Source organism: Eleutherodactylus coqui, chromosome 3 (genome assembly GCF_035609145.1).
Source record: "Eleutherodactylus coqui strain aEleCoq1 chromosome 3, aEleCoq1.hap1, whole genome shotgun sequence".
In the NCBI taxonomy this organism is placed as follows: domain Eukaryota; kingdom Metazoa; phylum Chordata; class Amphibia; order Anura; family Eleutherodactylidae; genus Eleutherodactylus; species Eleutherodactylus coqui.
Genome location: NC_089839.1, coordinates 67,919,486 through 67,939,754, shown reverse-complemented (window position 1 = coordinate 67,939,754; position 20,269 = coordinate 67,919,486). Strand labels below are relative to the sequence as shown.

Sequence of the window (20,269 nt, the reverse complement as noted above, 5' to 3'; positions counted from 1 at the left end):
CTCATTTTTCTATCCAGTCGTTATTCAGACGCCTCTGCATTATGCCAGTCGCTGCATTGGCTGCCCATCCACTGCAGAACTAAATTTAAACTCCTCTACCTCACTCACAAAGCTCTGCATGGCGCTGCGCCACCATACATCGCCTCCCTACTGTCAGTACACCACCCAGCCCGCTCACTCCGATCGGCTAACACACTCAGACTAAACACCCCTGTAATACGAACCTCGCATGCTCGCCTACAGGACTTCACTAGAGCAGCACCCATCCTCTGGAATGCTCTACCCCAAGGCATCCGGACAATTCCCAATGCACGAAATTTCAGATGCGCCTAAAAACGCACCTCTTCAGGGAAGCATACCAAATCTCCTGACCTAGTCCCTCGCCCCTCCCTATGGTGCTCCACCCTGTTTGCCTTCTGATAAATGATCTGTACATAAAATTTCCTATTGCCTGTGTTCCCCACCCCCTGCACCTCCTGTACCACCCTCAACCCATTTGTGTCTAACCCAATGTACCTTATATTGTAATTGTTGTATTGTTTTGCATTTATCCATGCCTGAAAGCGCTGCGGAATCAGTTGGCGCTATACAAATAAAGATTATTATTATATTATTATAATAACTGTGAAAATCCCTTTCCTCGCTTCTAATTTCAATTCCTCACTATTTCCAAGATCTCCTGATGGTTTACTGCTTAAGGCATCGTTCAGACGAGCGTGTTTACGTGTGCACAAAACTGCGCGTCTATTTAGAATGATTGGTTTCCTGTGATGTGTTCACATGTCCATGTTTTATAGGCGTACAAATGCGCGCACCTGCAAAATATAGGACAGGCATGCACCGCATAGCTCCATGGTGCGGGTAAATAATTCCCGCGGGGTGTCCCCTCATCGCTGAACACTGTGACAGCACTGTCACAGTGTTCAGTGACAAGGGGATTCCCCGCGGGGAATAAAGAATCCCCTGCCACAGCTGTGGCACAGGAGCGCAATGTTCTCCCATTGCAGCAGCGGCAGCACCATTGAAAGCAATGGTGCACAGAGCTTTGTTCACGCGTTTTTCTGCATATCCATGCAGCGCTGCGTTTTGCACAGCAGGGATGCATGCAAAACAACGCTCGTGTGAACGAGGCCTAATACAGTGGATGCCTGACATCCAGCTGAAACACACTTAGAGCTCTTGCAGACTTGCGTTTTTCTTGCACGCTTTTTTCACGCGATATTGCTGAATTTTTTAACGCGAATGTCAATGGGATTTCTAATGTTAAAAATGTATCACACAAAAATTGCAAGTTTGTGCTTTGCGATTTTTGTGCAATGCGTTTTTAACATTAGAAAGTCCCATTGACATTTACGTTAAAAAAACGAGCAAGAAAAACACAAGTTTGCAAGAGCTGTTAAGAGGACCAGTATAACTTTCTGCCTGGCAATCACCTGCTCTCAGCCAATCGGCATCAAGAAAAATTCTTAGCAATTCTCTTTGGTTCACAGCAGCTCCTCCCAAAAGTCCTTTTCAGTTGGATATCAGGCATACTAAGGTAACCCCCTCACTCTGTTTCTGGAAGCTGTATAGTATAAGCCCTTCATATCCAATATACAAGCCCTTATAAGTATTTCTAAGATTACTAACATGGTGTCTTGTAAAACAATCTTTCTCCAGCTCCATCATTAGTTTGCAGGTACTTGCTGTCCACAGACCAATCAAGGTGGGTTATAAAACTGGAAGACTTATTGCATTCCCCAATTTTTTTGTATCGTTGTGCAACTGCATACACATCTACAAGGCCATCATTAGAACCCACAGCAAGATAGGAACCGTCTGGTGAAAACTTCATTTCATGAATTACTTCTTTCCTATCCTTAATGTGAACCACTTCGGTCATATCCCTGCAGAAAAACATATAAAATATTTATTTTTGATGCCGAGTAAGACATTGCAGTAATGTTCCTCCTTCAGTGAGATAACTATAAAAAGAACAATTTGGAGATGCAATGATACATAATTAATATTTCACACAGAATGATAGCGAGCAAGTAAAAACCTCCAGACTGAATATTAAATAGAGAAAAAAAATAATTAAGGGCTCATTTAGATGAGAGTGTTTGTTCACGCACGTATAGGTGCATGAAAAAAAACGCAGAATGCATGTATGAAAAACGCGTGACCGAAGTTAGATTCACACATAAATAGTACGGCCTCATTGAAAGCAATGGGAGAGGATCACTATCCCCTGCTCCGGCTATAAAAGATGCAGCAGGGGATTTCTTGGATGTGAAACCCCTGTATGTTAGAACATTCAGGGGTTTTACCTTGTTGTCAATGGGGCCGGCGGCAGCAGTGGCGTCCTAATTGAAAACAGAGGGAGAAGATCGCGCTCCTCTGCCACTGCTGTGACAACTGTGGCAGGGGATTTCTTCATCCCCGCGGGGAGTCCCCTCATCAATGAACACTATGATAGTGCTGTCATTGTGTTCAGTAATGAGGGGACTCCCTATGGGAATGGAGGAATCCCTTATCCCAGCTGTGGCAGAGGAGCGCAATGCTATCCCATTGCTTTCAATGGGGCCGGCGGTGCTGCCCTAGCTGCAGAAAAAAAGAAATAATAATACATCACCTAGAAGCGCTGTCCAGGGTTCCGCTGTGTCTTCTCCCCAGCACTGTGCTTCTTCATTTTCTTCTGGACAGGGATTGAAAAATCCGCCCCCCCCCCCCGGGAAGCACTGCCCCTGATTGGCTGAATTGAATGGCTGTGATTGGTCAAACCGCTCAGCCAATCAGAGGCACCACTTCCAGGAGGTGGGGATTTTTAATCCCCGGCACAAGAAAATGAAGAAGCACACTGCTGGAGATCCGGGAAGAAGATGCAGCGGAGCAAAGGACAGCACTTCTAGGTGATGTATTATTATTATTTTTTTCTCAGCTGGGGCTTATTTAAGGGCCTTGACAGTAGGATTTCATACTGTAAGACCTGCATCACATGAAAAACGCGTTTTCTATCTTTTGCAGGTGTGAATTTTTAGCACTTGTGAAAAACAGACAGGTGACCGCTTTCATTGGAAGGCATCGGTTCTAATAGAGCCATTTTTAAACGCACCTATTCATGTGTGAAAAAAAAACCGCTCGTCTGACTGAGCCCTCAGGGTACAAAAAGGGTGTATAAAGGAGCAATCAAATAAATCTGGGCTCAGTTATTCACTTAAAGGGACTCTGACAATAAAGCACCAGAAATATTTTTTGAGAAATTATTCTTTATGTTGTAACTAGGGATGAGCGAACGTGTCCGTTACGGACACATCCGCACCCGGACACCGGCTTTGCCGAACACTGCAGTGTTCGCGCGTAAGTGTCCGGGTGCCGCCGGGGGGCGGGGAGATGCGCGGCGGCGCGGGCGGCAGTAGCGGGGAACAGGGGGGAGCCCTCTCTCTCTCCCTCTCCCCCCCACTCCCCGCCGCACCCCCCCGCGCTGCCACGGCGGCCCCCGAACTTTTTCGCCCGAACACTGAAGTGTTCGCAAAGTTCGGTGTTCGGGCGAAAAAGGGGCGGAGCCGAACGTGTTCGCTCATCTCTAGTTGTAACAGGTAGAACAAGAATAATGTGGTACCATGTTAGACATTAAAATCTATAACATTAAATGCTCTTGGATAAAACAGACAAAAGTATTACAGAGTTGATACCTTTATTGGCGAACCAAAAAAATTATATATATGCAAGTTTTCATCAGGCAGCCTTGACGAAGAGGCCTAGTAGTCTCGAAAGCCTGCATATATAATTTTTTTGGTTAGCCAATAAAAGGTATCACCTCCATAATACAGAGTATTTAACATTATTGCTATAGGTAAAAATCTGAAAGAGTATCTCCAACTTGAATCTACGTGAAATAATTTATCAGAGAACTGTCTGATCACAAATAACCGTTATGAACTGGAAGAACTTCTACTGCAGGGTAGACACAGGTAGCTGTAATACTGAAACTCGTCAGCAAAATACATGTCCATTGTGGTGCAGTGTAGAAGAGCACACTAAAAACTGGTTACTTACCTGACATGAGAAGGCTGGGGCTAAGCAGCCAATGTGCCTAGAAATTTGCCTCTGGTCTACAACAGTTCTTCTGTTTTGTTATCCATGAAAGTTGCTATTCCTACCTCACTAAATAAAGTCCAGTTGGTTCCACTCCAGGAATTGTCTAGCTGGTTAGCTACTTTCACATTACAGCTTTTTCCCAAGGGCTGGCTCTGTCTAGGTTTTCAGTCTTCTATGCAGAACAATGCAAAGGGACGGAAATAGGACAGAACTGGGACAGAACCTTTTTGGTGTCCATTTCACATGGTTTCCGACCCCGTCAATCTTTAAGGATAGAAAAGCCTGACGGATGGAAAACATGTGAAACTTAGACCAAAGAAATCTCTGTTTCACCTACTGACACCTATGGTTCCATGCCGATTCTCTACTGGTTTCCATCCCTAAGCAGTTCTCTGCATATAAAGCAAAAACATGGGACAGAACTAGCACCAGACAGAAAAATATAATGTAAAAAGAATCCTACTAAAGTTTACATTCATTTATCCAACTCTGAAGTCTAGGTTCCTTTGAAGCAATCACATTTCCTTACAATATTAATAAACTCATTGAGGAACTTGAAGGATATCAAATAATATATAATACATCTAAAAGACGTCTTAAAAACTAAAACATGCCATCCTATCAGCAAAGGAATAATTATATAAAAATACATCTCTTACCTGACCCTGAGTACAGTGAATGAACCGTCCTTCATTCCAAGGGCAAGCTGAGATCCATCTGGACTAAAGGTCACACTCCGCACAGCTTCCTCCATATTACAACGAGCTATCAAAGCATGATCTGCAAGACTCCATAACCTAATGCCAATTAGAAAAAAGTCCCATCATGGCAAAAATCGCAAATGAAAACTGCACACTTAGGTCTAAAGTCACCTAAAATGCAAGATGATTTAGTGGGAAATTCTATCACCAGACACATAAACATAGATTGGACAATCAAAGAAGCGTATCCAGATTTTGGAACCTTTAGAGCTTGGAGTTTGGTCACCGTCCGAAATGCCAAGAAAATCAAGTTAGCAGATGTGCATTTATTTAGGTAGTGAAAGTCGTTGCCCTACCATCTTAATCTGATAAGAGTGAACACATATTCGATTTCTTAATTCAGATCTGATGGACCAACCTGTGACCATTGAGAGGAGTTAATATATAGAATACATAAAGGTAAGCTTTCCACACACCTTACAGATCGATCATCACTGCCGGTAACAGCTAAAGGTTTCTTCGGGTGCATGGCAAGGGCCCAGAGCTCTCCTTCACAATGCCCTTGCATTATCAACATGGGCTTATCTCGTTCCCGCACCATCACTTCAAAGATTTCACTATCCTGAGTCCCGGCTAGAATTCTGTCTCCTTTCCAGCACACACTCCTGATTGAGAGGCCTGTGTAAGAAGAATACGCAGGAAACTAGCTTAAGATTTAATTGTGGTACATTAATCCTTCTCTGTCAGTAGTACGATATCTGGCCCTGCAATCATTTGTAACAAGTAGTAAAACATGGTCAAGCTCAAAAAAATTCTTATGGTAATGACTTCATCGATAAAAGTAAAGTCCTTCTTTATTCCCTTAACCATGTAGTTTAAAGGGGTTTTACCTGGATATACCCTTATGCTCCATTCATGCAAGGACTGTCAGGACCCCAATTTTCGGGCAGAAGTCCCAGGGATTTAACCTCCATCAATCACAAAGTTTGCCCCTATTCACATGGCTAAAAAGGTCACTACCCAGAACACCAGCCCCACTATAGGGGAGTTACACAGTTGGTTTAGGCCCCTCTTAAGCCCTGCCTGCTGAGAATGCAGCCAATGATTATTTTGGATATATAAATAAGCAACTAGCCCGGGTACCCGATACAGAACGTATGCAATACTAAACGTGACATTTTAAGTGAGAAAAGATGAAAAGATAATGTAAGAATTTTGTAGTGTTGTACAAAACGTGACATTTTAAGTGAGAAAAGATGATATAAGAATGTTACAGCGTTGTACTCATCACAGCCCCTACACTGTGTCGGCAGAGATCGTGTACAAACTGCGATAGGCACAGCACGTACCCCGGATTATGACGTCGCGGACATGCAAAGTTGACTTTTTTTTTCTTTAACCCCTTAATGACATGGTCTATTTTGGCGTTGCGGACCAAACGATTTTTGGTATTTTTTCATCTCCATTTTTCAAAAGTCATAACTTTTATTTTTCCGTCGACGCGGCTGTATAAGGGCTTGTTTTTTGCGTGGCGAACTGTAGTTTTTATTGGTACCATTTTTAGGTACATAGACTATATCATAAAACTTTTATTATTTTTTTATGATCGTAGGGAGAGAAAACGCATCAGTTCTGCCATAGATTTTTTATGCAGCATAAATGACACACTAGGTTTTTTTCTGCGGGTTGGTACGGTTACAACAATACCAAAATTCTTATATTTTTTTTAGGTTTTTCCACTGCATTCAAAGTCCTATAACTTTTTTATTTTTCCATGGATGGAGCTCTAAGAGGGCTTTTTTTGCGAGATGAGCTGTAGTTTTTATTGGTACCATTTTGGGGTACATATGGTTTTTTTATCACTTTTATTGCGTTTTTTGGGAGGCAAAATGCTAAAAATTAGCATTTTGCCTCAGTTTTTTAGCGCTTTTTTAATGCTTTTTGCCATGCAGGATAAAAAGCGTGTTCAATTTATTGTACGCGTCGTTACGGACACGTTGATACCAAATATGTGGGATTTCTTTTTAATGCGAATATAAGAAAAAGCATGACAAAAAGGGTTTTTTAACTTTTTTTTTAATTTTTAGTTTTTGTAATTTTTCTCTTCTTTTTACACAATCTGTGTCCCTCTGAGGGACTTACAGTGCAGGACTAATGATCACTGCGATAAGGCATGGCAGGACTTCTCTCCTGCCATGCCTTATCGCTTACCACAGCGGTCTTAAAGGGGTTGTCCCGCGCTGAAACGGGTTTTTTTTTTTTCAATAGGCCCCCCGTTCGGCGTGAGACAAACCCAATGCATGTGTTAAAAAAACAAACCGTTTAGTACTTACCCGAATCCCCGCGCTGCGGCGACTTCTTCCTTACCTTACCAAGATGGCCGCCAGGATCTTCACCCACGATGCACCGCGGGTCTTCTCCCATGGTGCACTGTGGGCTCTGTGTGGTCCATTGCCGATTCCAGCCTCCTGATTGGCTGGAATCGGCACACGTGACGGGGCGGAGCTACGAGGACCAGCTCTCCGGCACGAGCGGCCCCATTCACCAGGGAGAAGACCGGACTGCGCAAGCGCGTCTAATCGGGCGATTAGACGCTGAAATTAGACGGATCCATGGCGACGGGGACGCTAGCAACGGAACAGGTAAGTGAATAACTTCTGTATGGCTCATATTTAATGCACGATGTACATTACAAAGTGCATTAATATGGCCATACAGAAGTGCTGAACCCCACTTGCTTTCGCGGGACAACCCCTTTAAGCAATGGCAATACAGGACGCCGGTATCTAGCGTCCTGTTGCCATAGCAACCAGCTGGGCTTTCGTGATGTTATTGCGAGAGCCGGCTGGAGTTACAGAGGGAGTGCGCTGGGAAGGGGTTAACAGAGGGTGGGCGCATCTCCGATGCCCCCCGATGTTGCAGCGGGAGGCCGGCTACTAGTGACAGCCATCTCCCGCTGTGGGATAGCGCGAGATCTGCTATGATCTCGCACTATCCCTATGACGTAAGGGTACGTCCTTTTGCGGGACGTACCCCGCTCCCATGACGTACCCTTACGTCATAGGGAGGGAAGGGGTTAAATAGCCCGCTCAGTGCAGAGCGGGGCTCTGTACTAAACGCTGCTCTCTCGCAGGCATTGCGAGGGGGCAGAGTTTCAATATAGATCCCTTCAAGGGCTGCGTATGAAAAGGAGAAAAATAGAGCATGCTGGGATTTATTTCTCCTGTGTTTTATATGCAGTGTCCCTTCGCAGGTGTGAATGGAAGAATGAAAGTCCATAGACTTTCATTGCCTCCATTCACTGCGTGTTACGCATGGGAAAAACGTGTGTGTAATACACAGTGACAATACATCAGTGTGAATAATCTCTAAGGGCTGGAGAGCAGTAGAATAATGAGTGTCTGCAGGCAGCAATGAAGCATGGTGGAGAGCAGTACAATAATGAGTGTCTGCAGGCAGCAGTGAAGCATGGTGGAGAGCAGTACAATAATGAGTGTCTGCAGGCAGCAATGAAGCATGGTGGAGAGCAGTACAATAATGAGTGTCTGCAGGCAGCAATGAAGCATGGTGGAGAGCAGTACAATAATGAGTGTCTGTAGGCAGCAATGAAGCATGGTGGAGGTTCCTTGCAAGTTTGAGGCTGCATTTCAGAAAATGGATTTGGGGATTTGGTCAGGATTAATGGTGTCCTTAATGCTGAGCTTTTTCTACCCCTGCCTACAGTTTTGTAGACTACTGTATTTTAGATCTGAGTGATTTTGAGCACTAATTTTTATTTTTTAGATAATTATGTTGTAGGATACGACTTTGGGGGGAGGGTCACATGGCCCACAAAAACAAAAGAATATTGAATGTACATTTATTAGTGGTACACTTCCATTAGATGCAATGAATAATAGAAAGTGTGTGTATGTCGCATGAAAGAATCTGTCAAAAGTCATAATAGAGGACTTTAACCAAAATGTAATGCACATGGCAGAGCTATGGATTTTTCCTGAAGCAGGATCCCCCATGTAATCTTCAGCACTGCATATTAACAATGGAACGCATTTAGACAAACACTAAAGAGATACATCATTTTAGTGGGTTATTCTGTAACCAGCCACCTGCTCCATCCCATAACAGATGGTAACAAGAATGATAATTGCAAGACTGGGCTTGTAAATTGCAAACTGCGGGACAGATATGTTGTTAGTTAAGTAGTATGTTTTTATGGAGGGGTTGCCAAATGTGGCGAATTCAAAGTGGAATTGAAATATACCATATATAATTAAAATAGGGACGCCTACCGTATTTAAGCCTGTGAATCAGATGCCTTTATCCTGCATATATAACTATTAGAGATGAGCGAGCGTACTCGGTAAGGCAAACTACTCGAGCGAGTAGTGCCTTATGCGAGTACCTGCCCGCTTGTCTCTAAAGTTTCTGGTGCCGGCGGGCTGCGGGGAGCAGCGGGGGAGAGATCTCTCTCTCACTCTCTCCCCCCCGCTCCTCCCTGCTCACTCCCGCAACTCACCGCTCTCCCCCGCCAGCACCCGAATCTTTAGAGACGAGCAGGCAGGTACTCGCACAAGGCACTACTCGCTCGAATAGTTTGCCTTAGCGAGTGTGCTCGCTCATCTCTAATAACTATACCTAAAACATACAAAATAAAACTAATTGATCCATATAGCCTGTCATCTAATTTAGGGTGCATTCACATGAGCGTGTGGCGTACATAGGTACGCACAAAACCGCACACCCACGTACGTGCACCAACACGCGTAATTGCAGGTCCGTGCCCATTGAAAGCAATGAGCTGCCGGCAACCCCTGCAGTGATTTTCGGGGAAGGACTTTAAATTTAAGCTCTTCCCTGAAAATCATTCCTGTTTGTTTGTGTTAAAAAATAAATAAAAATTAAATAAAAAATATATATGTACTCACCCCTCCGCTGCTGGCGTATAAATATGCTCCACGGGCAGTCCCCTTGTCACTGAACACCGATCTTCAGGCTTCGCGAAAAGTTCTGTCCCAGGACTGGAGGGGTGTATTACTTGCAGTTTTTCGTCTCTGCCATCCCTCCAATCTGCCAATTTCAGGCCCCAATTTTAGCAGCTGCAATTTTCTAACAACTTAGTGCACATTGTGCACTGCATTCTGATTGACAAGCAATGATCACAAGAGCACCCCAAGCGAATCAGAGAGAAGGTATAATGTACTGGTAGTCAAAGACTACAATGCACTATGGGGATTAAGGTAGTCCGAAAAATGCATCAGCTATCTTGGAAGAATAAAAATGGCCCTTGGAACCAGCAAATTAGAGGGCTGACAGAAGTGGACAACTGTAGGTAATATACTCCCTCCCCTATGGTCCCATGACTAACTTTTTCCCCAAAACTGAAGGGTTGCTTTAATGATAAAGCTTGTATTTGTAGTAGGTACATGCAAGAAATGTACAACTGTGTCTCAAAATAAATTTACAGCTGATATTTTTATTATATGTTTTTCAGCTTTTAACATTGATTGGCATTCATATTTAACTGAAGTTAGCACCGAAGGATGAAGGTCAAGCCCAACTGTCTCCATAACTCCCATTAACATAATTGGAGAGCTCACTGTACATGTGCGCTCAGCTCTTCTCATTTGCCATTATATTTGCCGGTGAAACATAGTTTCAAGGGTCCCCTAATCTCCCAACAGGGAACCAAACTAATTTGACCATTATGACATATCCTGTTGATAGGCCATAAATGTCTTTGGTCAGAATACTCTTTTTTGCATAATTTTTTTTTTTTAATTATGGGAAAAAACTGTTTAGTTAGGTCTCGTTCAGACGAGCATGTGTTTTGCGCCCTCATAAAGCACGCTTCTAAAAGAACCAATGGGTTCCTATAGAAGCGATCGTATGCGTGGAACCTGAATCGCAAAACAGCGCGCAACTAAATGAGATAGGACATGCACTATGCAGGCGTTTCCATTGACTTCTATGGGACAGTTTTTCCAAACTTTTATGTTTGTGTAGCGAATGTACGGTCAGTCTAGTAATTGATGGTCGTCTGCATATGGTGTTAAGGTTTTCCATGTGGCTACATATGAAAGTGTTGTTAGTAACTTATTATCACCTACCCTTATAACCTTGCTCGCTTTCACGGAGATCAATTTTAGTGATTGGCTTGAAGTCATTGTCCCATAAACGAATGCATCCATCTCTTCCACCAGTAGAAAAGCCTTCTTCACAGGCATACATGCTAAATATTCCAGCCTTTGATGTAAAAGAGAACCAAATACATTGAGAGACATTATAAAACCTTGCAAAGTACAGTATATTAACCCTTTGCAATCCAATTTTGGATTCAAGGTTTCCTAGGGGTTTTTCTCTTTTTGCCATTATACAATGGTGCCATCTGCTGGCTAGAGACAGTACTGCGGTATGGGATATGCTGGAGAGGCCTCCGACAACAGAGCGGCCAGTAATAAACAGTAAGAATACCCTGCTGGATGTCTTTCGACATCGGAGCTGTACAGCCTTTAATCAGAATGTCCGAAGACGTCAGAAAGTGGATTGGAAAGAGGTAATGTGTACTGATTAGGACAAAATATGGAGTGCCTATAAACGTACAGCAGTAATACTTACACTGTGAGCTCCTTGAATGGTACGCACTAGCGTCAGGCCTTTCCATACATAGATGTCTCCATTTAATGCACCTGAGTAAGTGATATCATCTCTTGCACATGATAAGCACAAGATGGTCTGTAAATCTCCAGTTTTCCCAAAAATCCCTCTCTTTGCCGTGAGGGCATTTCCACATAAAGTCCAGAACTATAGAGACAGTACAATAATCCAATTAACATACTTTTTTAAAGAAAAAAAATAGTTACCACATACTAAAATAACTACAGTACTTCTGTAATACCACTATAGTTATGTAAGGGAAGTTCACAATATATGGACCTCCTGCACCATTTTTTCACCGCGGCTGTTTGGGCCACACACTAAATTTATAGTCGAAACCCTACCACAACATTCTGTGACATGACATCATCATGCAAGAGTGTAAAGAGATGTAGTGAGGAAGCCGAACAATGTCAGTGAAGGAATGGTGAAGTAGACTAAAATAAGTATATTCAGAATTCTAATATTTTAACATTTTGGGTAATTTTATTTTAAAGGGGTTTCCCAACACCCAGATTTGGCATTAAAGGAGTTGTCCGGGATTGGAAAAACATAGCTGCTTTCTTCTAAACACAGCACCACCCTTGTCCGTGGTTTGTCTGTGGTATTGCAGCTCAGCTCCCATTCACTTCAATGGAGCTGAGCTGCAATTCCACAAACAACCATATGGACAAGGGTGGTGCTGTGTTTGGAAAAAAGCAACCATGTTTTTCTAATCTTTGACAACCCCCCCTATAACTGATAAATTACAGTGACCAGTAACATTTTTGTAGTATATTTACCATTAAAACGATGCCCGTTGAACCGTTACATGTTCATGCTATCAAAAATCCCACACTTTCTCTGATGTCATGTACACAACCAAGGAGCCTTCATGGCACAGTGTGTAGGCATACATTAGAAGCTGCATCCCTAGTAGTAAAAGGCGTATGTTCTTCCTGAGTACCTGAGCAGTTAGGGCTCATGTCCACGTGTTTCCGCAGCGTATCACGATTACGTTGCACACACAGGTGATGCGCGGTGAATGGAGTCAATGGACTTTCATTGGTCCATGCACAACAGTGTGTAGATATTGGGACGTGATGATTTCTTGGGGGATTTTCATCTCCATTTTTCAAAAGACAGAACTTTATTTTTTCACTGACATGGCCATATAAGGGCTTGTTTTTTGCATTGCAAGCTGTGTTTTTTTAATTTTTATTTTTTTTGTAAACTTTTATTAATCTTTTTTGGAGGGCAGGGAGAAAGAAAACACAAATTCTGCCATTGTTTTTCTTTTTTTACAGTGTTAAAAATGCAGCATAAATGACATGGTAATTTTTTTCTATGGGTTGGTATAATTGCAAATACCCAAATTATACATTTTTGTTTTAGGTTTTTCCACTTTTGCACAATAAAACACATTTTTTTGCATCCCTGCATTCAAAGTCCTATAATTTTTTCATTTTTCCATCAACAGAGTTTTGTTAAGGCCCCTGCACACTAGCGTTTTTTAATACTGCGATATCGCTGCGTTTTTTTTTAACATGAATGTCAATGTGAAGCACAAACTTGCAATTTTTGTGCAATGCGTTTTTAACATTAGAAAGTCCTATTGACATTCCCGTTAAAAAAACGCAGCGATATCGCAGTGTGAGGCCTTAGTCACACGGGCGTTTTTTCCCGCGATTTGCGGATCGCATGACGGATGCGCATCCGCAAATCGCGTGACGGGGGCCGAAAAATTGCCCGAAAAAACTGCTCCTAGCCGCGTTTCAATAGAAACGGGCCAGAGCTGTCCAGCGCATTGAATTCAATGGAGCCGGCAATACAGCCGGCTCCATTAAAAGCAATGGGCTGCGGTCAATCTTACGATGAATTTTCGGGAAGGGCTTAAAAATATAAGCCCTTCCTGGAAATTCATCCAGAAATGTGTAAAAAAAAAATATATATATATACTCACCTGGTCCCGGCAGATGGAGTTCAGCGCGGCCGGCCGGCAGTTCTCCTGAACTGCTCTGAGTAGTATTCAGCAGCCAGGGATTTAAAATCCCCGGCTGCTGAATGAGCTGCCTCTGATTGGTCACAGCCTCACCAATCAGAGGCAGCTCTTACTTACCCATTCATGAATGACAGTTTTTTACACTAAAATTATATGTAAAGCCCTTCCCTGAAAAACAATTCATGGTGCTGGCAGAGCATTGTTTTCAATGGAGCCGCTAGCAGCAGCCGCGGCTCCATTGAAAACACTGCACGCAGCTGCATACACGCGTGTTTTTGCTCGTACGTAGGTGCGCACCTATGTACATGCAAAAACACGCTCGTGTGAAGTCACCCTTAGTCAGACTACATACTCTTTTACTATCCCTTAATGATTGATCTCTGTACATTTATAAGTACATCATAGATAGATCTCCACATAATTTATGTCAGTTGTCCTGATTTTTTAAGATTGGATAAATAAAAGTTCCGTTTTATAGCTGAAGGACTTCTGCGTCTGTGAAAACTTGTTTTTATCTCCATTTCTTGCCACAATGTATCTCTAATGGGCTTTGTATTTTGTATTGCTACCTATATGTTTAACTATTTGTGGCATCTGTGTTGGACTTGATTGCTTTGTTTTTATTTATGATTTTATCTATGACTTTGCAATGTAACCTGAATACTCATTTTTATATGCTTGGTTTTATTCTTTTCACCTCTTTACGCTCTCTTTTAACTTTTGCAACACACTTTTTATGTTTTAACCACTTTGCCAACTTTTTGGTATGTCCGTACCCCCTAGCATGACTGATGAAGGGGTTTTGATCTGAAACACTTATCTATTGCTAGTTTTAGTTCAGTAAATACAAGAGAAATTGGATATTTTATCCCATTGCCTCATGACTTTTTTCCTGGAGAGATGAGCCAACATACCAGTCCATTCTATTCGTATATCCAGTCTGCCCACCATTTGTTGGGTTCATCTGATTGGCAATACCTCCACCACTTATCTTCGATAACCCTCCTTAAAGCTTTTGAGCCCTAAGCTCACACCTGGGACTCGAGTGTTTTACAAGCTTTGGGGTTTTTCTCACTCTTCTTCCATCCTCAGCTATACCTAGGAATTAAACCTACATCCATTTACAGGAACCACTTCCCACACAGGACGTAATTTTACGTCTTATGGTGGGAAGGTGCTGTGTTTTGATTTCCGTTTTTCTGATCCTCTAATGCATCAGAGTAAGGGCTCGGTCACACGAGCGTTTTTTGGTCCGATCTGCAGACGCTCTTGCGATCTGCAGATCTATAGACCCAATGCATCCCAATGAGATCGGTCGCGGCTGAACTCTGGCTGCAGGAAAAAGGTGAGTATACTTTTTAAAAAAATTTTTAAACATTTTCAGGATGGTTTTCAGGGAAGGGCTTATATTTTAAGCCCTTCTCCGAAAATTCATCCAGCGCTTGCTGGCAGCCCATTGCTTTCAATGGAGCCGGCTGTATTGCCGGCTCCATTGAATTCAATGGGCGAACATCGTTCTCCTCTGCCACAGCTGTGGCAGAGGATAGCGGGGCCGTTTCGCTGAAAACGCTGCTAGGTGCAGATTTTTCAGCAAATCATCGGCCCCGGTCATGCGATTTGCAGATGAGCATCCGTCATGCGATCCGCAAATCGCACGAAAAAACGCCCGTGTGACTGAGGCCTAATTGAAATGGTGAACTAAAGGCAACCCCAGTGGGGAAACAAGACCATATTCAGTCCAGGCTACATAGTGTTTATTGTATTTTGAAGTGTTTATTGTATTTTGAAAGTATAATGTATCATATGACTGACGTGACAAACGTTAATAAAGCAGTTAATAAAAGAATACTCTTAAAAGGGTTTTTCCAAGTTACATTTAAAAAAAATATTAATAATTTTGGACCCCCAGTACCCACAATTAAAAATAATATATGCACCATGGTGACATCCAGTAAAGCCGTCACATGGGCTTCTTATGTAGATGAAGCTCTGAAGCAGGTTTATGGCACATCAATGTTTGACGTCTCTGTCTGGCTTCATATTGGCTGCAGCGGTCATGTAGGTAAACAGCCATGTGACTGCTGCAACCAGAATGAACAGAATAGAGAAACATTGGCGAGTTTCGGTTGGGAAGCAGCGTGGCAGCAGGAGGCAATTTATTTTTTTAAATATACATTATGTGTCCCCCAATGTTAGGGGTAACTCAGGAAACCCCTTTAAGTAATGAAAAAACCCTGGTATTCAAAGAACATTGTCATTGTCAAATAGCACACCTTGATATGCTTGACCCCACAGCTGACCAGTCTGTTTTGCTGATATGGATCCCATGAGATGTCAAAGATCTGTAAGGAAAAAAAAAAGATATTTATTGGACTATTTTAAAAATCTTAGCATTTGGGGAATCGTATAATTTACATGTTTCTGATTCATATGACCACTATGTGGAAAGGATTCTTCCATAGCTCCCTACATAGACTTTTGCTTGTATATTAGTCAAATCCATTGTACAATTCTACTCTCCACATCAGACCCTATACAAGTGAATTTATTAGGGGAGAGCAAGCACAATAAAATCAAATGATACATGTTCTTGGTATTGTCAGTAGCAGGACTGAGAGAGGGAGGTAGATGAAACAGGCAGCAGGCCAGGGAGCTATTGGGGCCTATTCACACAGGTTTATGGAGTTCATGAATACCTAGCCTATTTCCTGCGTATCTGGCCCCGTTTGCCTTTTTTTTTTGCACATGTATTAACAGGGTTTTTCATGCGTGCGAAAGAAACGCAAGCATGTCCATTGATTTAATGCACGTATATTGCGTATTCACTACGTATTTACATTGACTTCAATGAGCTATTTCAGTGCATAATATGCACTAAAATAGGACATACTGCACTTTTTTTCCCCACGTGTCCAAAAGTTCCATGAAAAATATGCTTGTCTGAATATCCCAATGCAAATCAATGGGGGTTCAGCACTACGTATTACACGCACTAAAAATATGTGCGTAATACGCAGCGCAAATACACCCGTGTATTTAGAGGCCACAATTTATTAATTAAAAAGCACAGCTCTGCCTTCACGTTTCATTGTACAACCACTTGGATGCTGTGTCCGAACAGATGACAATGCAGAGATGAGAGATGGAGCGAGTTGGGGAGCTGTCCGGGATGGCACACCCTACTACCGATTTGGCTGTGCATTAAAAAACACACAAGTTTAGAGGGCAATGGGGAACAAGCGTTAGAAATAAGAACTAAGATTGTTGGCGGAGTTGGGAAAAAAACGACAGTTATCATGATAAACTTTAAGGCGGGGGGTTGCAGAGGGGAGTGTGGGGGGAAGAGAAAGCTCCCCCCTGTTCCCCAAGCTACCCTCCGCTCCATCACACCGCCCCCCGAATCTTTTCGTCCGAGTAGTCAGTTACTCGGAAAAAGCGGTGCTCGAGTGCAAAAACACCCGAACAGAGTACGCTCGCTCATCTCTACTGACTACACATAACCCCCGTACTCTTCTGGCATGTCAGAGCTGTACCAGCGTCTCTCCCCCTCTCTCCTGTCAGTGTGAGACTGGAGGAGAGAGAAAAGCAAAGTGTTGCATTTAAAACACCACACATTTAACCCTGCACTAACCTCTTCTATTGCAATCACCTATACTATATAGTTAGTATACAGTATAATGACCCGCTAATGTGAGCGGAATTGTGTAATCCCATGTATTTGATTGAACAGCGTATAATCTGCGGAATCCGCAATTCAGCAGTGAGCAAGAGAGCACAGAATGCAGTTGCAAATGGATCTTGAATGCAGTTGCAAATGGATCTGGATAAACTGTGGGGATTGGGCAGGAAAGTGACAAATGAGGTTTAACACTGATAAATGTAGAGTTCTGCACAAAGGCAGTAAATACATGTCACCATTATAGACTAAATGGGAAACCACTGGGGAACACTGACATGGAAAAGGACTTGGGTGTTTTAGTTAATTTGAAGCTTAACTGGAGCAATCAGTGTCAGGCAGCTTCTGCCAAGTCAGATAGGATCATGGGGTGCATTAAAAGAGGTATTGGGGCACATGACGAGAACATTGCTGTTCCTCTTTACAAGTCACTGGTCAGACCACACATGGAATATTGTGTACAGTTTTGGGCACCGGTACTCAAGAAGGGTATTTAGTTTGGAAAAATGACAGCTGAGGGGCGACCTAATAACTATGTATAAATATATCAGGGGTCAATACAGAGATCTCTCCCATCATCTATTTATACCCAGGACTGTGACTGTAACAAGGGGACATCCTCTACGTCTAGAGTAAAGAAGGTTTCTACACCGACATAGAAGTGGGTTCTTTACTGTAAGAGCAGTAGGACTATGGAACGCTCCGCCTGAGGATGTGGTGATGGGGGACTCACTAAAAGAATCCAAGAGGAGCCTGGATGCCTTTCTTGAGTGTGACAATATTCCTTGTTATAGTCCGTAATAATAGAACAAATCCAAAGACGGGCTCCAAAAATAATGGAAGGCCTCAAATACAAAACTTCTCAGGAAAGATAAAGGACTTTGTATGTATAGCCTGTAGGAAATTGAAGACATGATGGAAACATATATCTATCAAAATACTAATGACCACCTGTTTGTGAGTGATGTGTGACTGCCGCCCGCCCCATTGACAGCAAGGTAAAGCCCCTGGATGTGACAGCATCCAAGGGCTTTCAATTCCAAGGAATAGCGATGGGACTGCACCTTTATGTGCGAATTTTACCATCGTGTGACCGCACAACAAGTGCTGCTTCGGTCATACTTTTTTTACACATGCGTTTCACATTTTGTTTTCACTGACCTATACATCCGTAAAAAAAAGACGCTCGACTGACTGAGCCCATAGGAAGATAAACACTAGAAGGGGGCACAATCTCGTTGAGGAAAAAGTCAGAAGCAACGCCAGGAAATATTTTTTTGCTGAAAGAGTAGTAGATGTTTTGGAACAAACTTCCAGCAGACGTGGTTGGAAAATCAACAATGAAATAATTTAAACATGTCTGGGATAAGCATAGATCTATCCTATGAGAGAAATGAAAAGGAAATCTAATGGTAGACCGTCAATGTTATGCTTCTATGTATTGAATGCCACTTATATTATGTTGACTTCACCAGGATAGTCTATATCGAGAGTCTGAATGTTTTCCTGTTTTATAAGGCTGCTGCTTTAAAAAGGAGCAATTTGTGTAATGGAGCCATTAGGAAGCGTGTTTATTACTTGCGCTCCTGCGTTTAACACCCTTTTCCGAATCGTGCAGACAAGTGCATTGACGGAATGTAATCCTCCAAAGTTTCCCTTTTGCCATAAAATGTATACTTTACCCTATGTGTTTAGCAGATGTGCACAAAAAACATGATCAATCAGCCCCTGCAATACTTTATTATCAGAGAAACCTCATTTCATTGCTTTCCATTCGGAGCACAGCAGGACAAAGTTCTCTCCAAGTACTTGTATCAACAGGCACAAAATTAGCCCAACATAAACCTAAATTGCAAATTTTCCTTGTATGTCAATCCAGAATAAACAGATTTCAATTGACATATGTAGGAACATAGCCTACCAGTAGGCACTGGTTATTTGTGCAGAGGGCTGGTTATAGTGGGATCTGCAGACGATCTGATAACTATGGAGCTGCTAGACTTTCATATGTCTGTCATAAGTTATGGAAAAAAAATCCATACCGTAGAAGTTGTTGTTTTGCTGCAAATCCCGGCATGCAGTTACATCTAAGGCAGATATACAAATGATTATAGTGGTGCTGTGATTAGATGAACGGTCTTTCTGTTTAAGGCCCTAAAACTGGTTCCCCTTTGGCCTATAAAAAGGCTCTCGGAGGCTCCTTGTGTGTAGTGACTTCTCTTTCCACTTGTGTGGAGCTTGTTGACCACTAGACGCCTCTATGATGCAATCTAAGAGATTTCACCCCATTACCAGAGTCTGAGAGGGGACGCATTATTAGAATGTGGGAAGCTAGATGGTTGTATTTACGAATTGCTGCCACCTGAGCCATTCTGGCCAGACTGTTAGGAGGTGTTGGGACCAGTGGATGCATGAGGACATGAACACCAGGTGACCGGGTTCAGGACATCCTCAACAGACCACCAGTAGAGGGGATCGTCTGATTGTCCAACAAGCAGAAGCAGCTTTGACTGTTTCGTTGTGCACGATCCAGAGACAGGTGGCCCCATGGTTACAGGCCTTATACACATACATTGTCGCAGGTCTGTTGGAACCATTTCCAGGCGTTTAGCTGAAGGCCATTTGGTCTTACAGCACCCATCACGTGTACTGCCTTTGACACACACCCACCCACCTAGGAACAGCTAGATGGGAACAAAAAACACTAGTGTGAACATAGCCTAACTTCAAGCTACTGAACTTTTTGATATAAAATGCAACTAAAAATGTTAAAGGGGTTGTCCGGCCATAAACATTAGGTCTCATTACTTCTGTTTGCCCAATACAATGCACTTTGTAATATACATTGTGCATTGTAAATTAGGCAAACAGAAGTTATTCACTTACCTTTTGGAGTGCCCCCCTGTGTTGCTCCTCGGTTGCCATTGGTTCCGACAAGTCTCTCGTCCTCTTCTTGTCGGGCCAGCTCCAGGTGTTCTCTGCACGGGGACGCGCTTCTTCTACTCCGCGCATGCGCAGTAGATCTTCTTCTGCCGGCTGCTTCAGGAAGCTCTGGTCTGCCTGCAGGGGACGCGCAGCCGCGGGATCTTCAGCTGACAGGTAAGGGGAGTGGAGGAGGGGGAGTGGAGTGCCGGTCTCTCACGGGGGAGGGGTGCTGCGAGCTGTCAGTAGTCAAGG

At 43.0% G+C, this 20,269-nt stretch overlaps 1 protein-coding gene across 4 annotated transcripts in view; it reads right to left on the bottom strand.

Annotated features, from left to right (window-relative positions):
- Positions 1-20,269, bottom strand: part of EML6 (EMAP like 6) — a 196,103-nt gene that overhangs the window by 117,054 nt on the left and 58,780 nt on the right. For all 4 annotated transcript variants that reach the window (XM_066595700.1, XM_066595697.1, XM_066595699.1 and 1 more), the window contains exons 4-9: positions 15,690-15,758; positions 11,397-11,582; positions 10,889-11,024; positions 5,258-5,459; positions 4,740-4,877; positions 1,630-1,886 (exon numbers count right to left, since the gene is read on the bottom strand). In XM_066595700.1, coding sequence (XP_066451797.1) covers positions 1,630-1,886; positions 4,740-4,877; positions 5,258-5,459; positions 10,889-11,024; positions 11,397-11,582; positions 15,690-15,758 — 988 coding nt within the window. The remainder of the gene's footprint in view (positions 1-1,629; positions 1,887-4,739; positions 4,878-5,257; positions 5,460-10,888; positions 11,025-11,396; positions 11,583-15,689; positions 15,759-20,269) is intronic.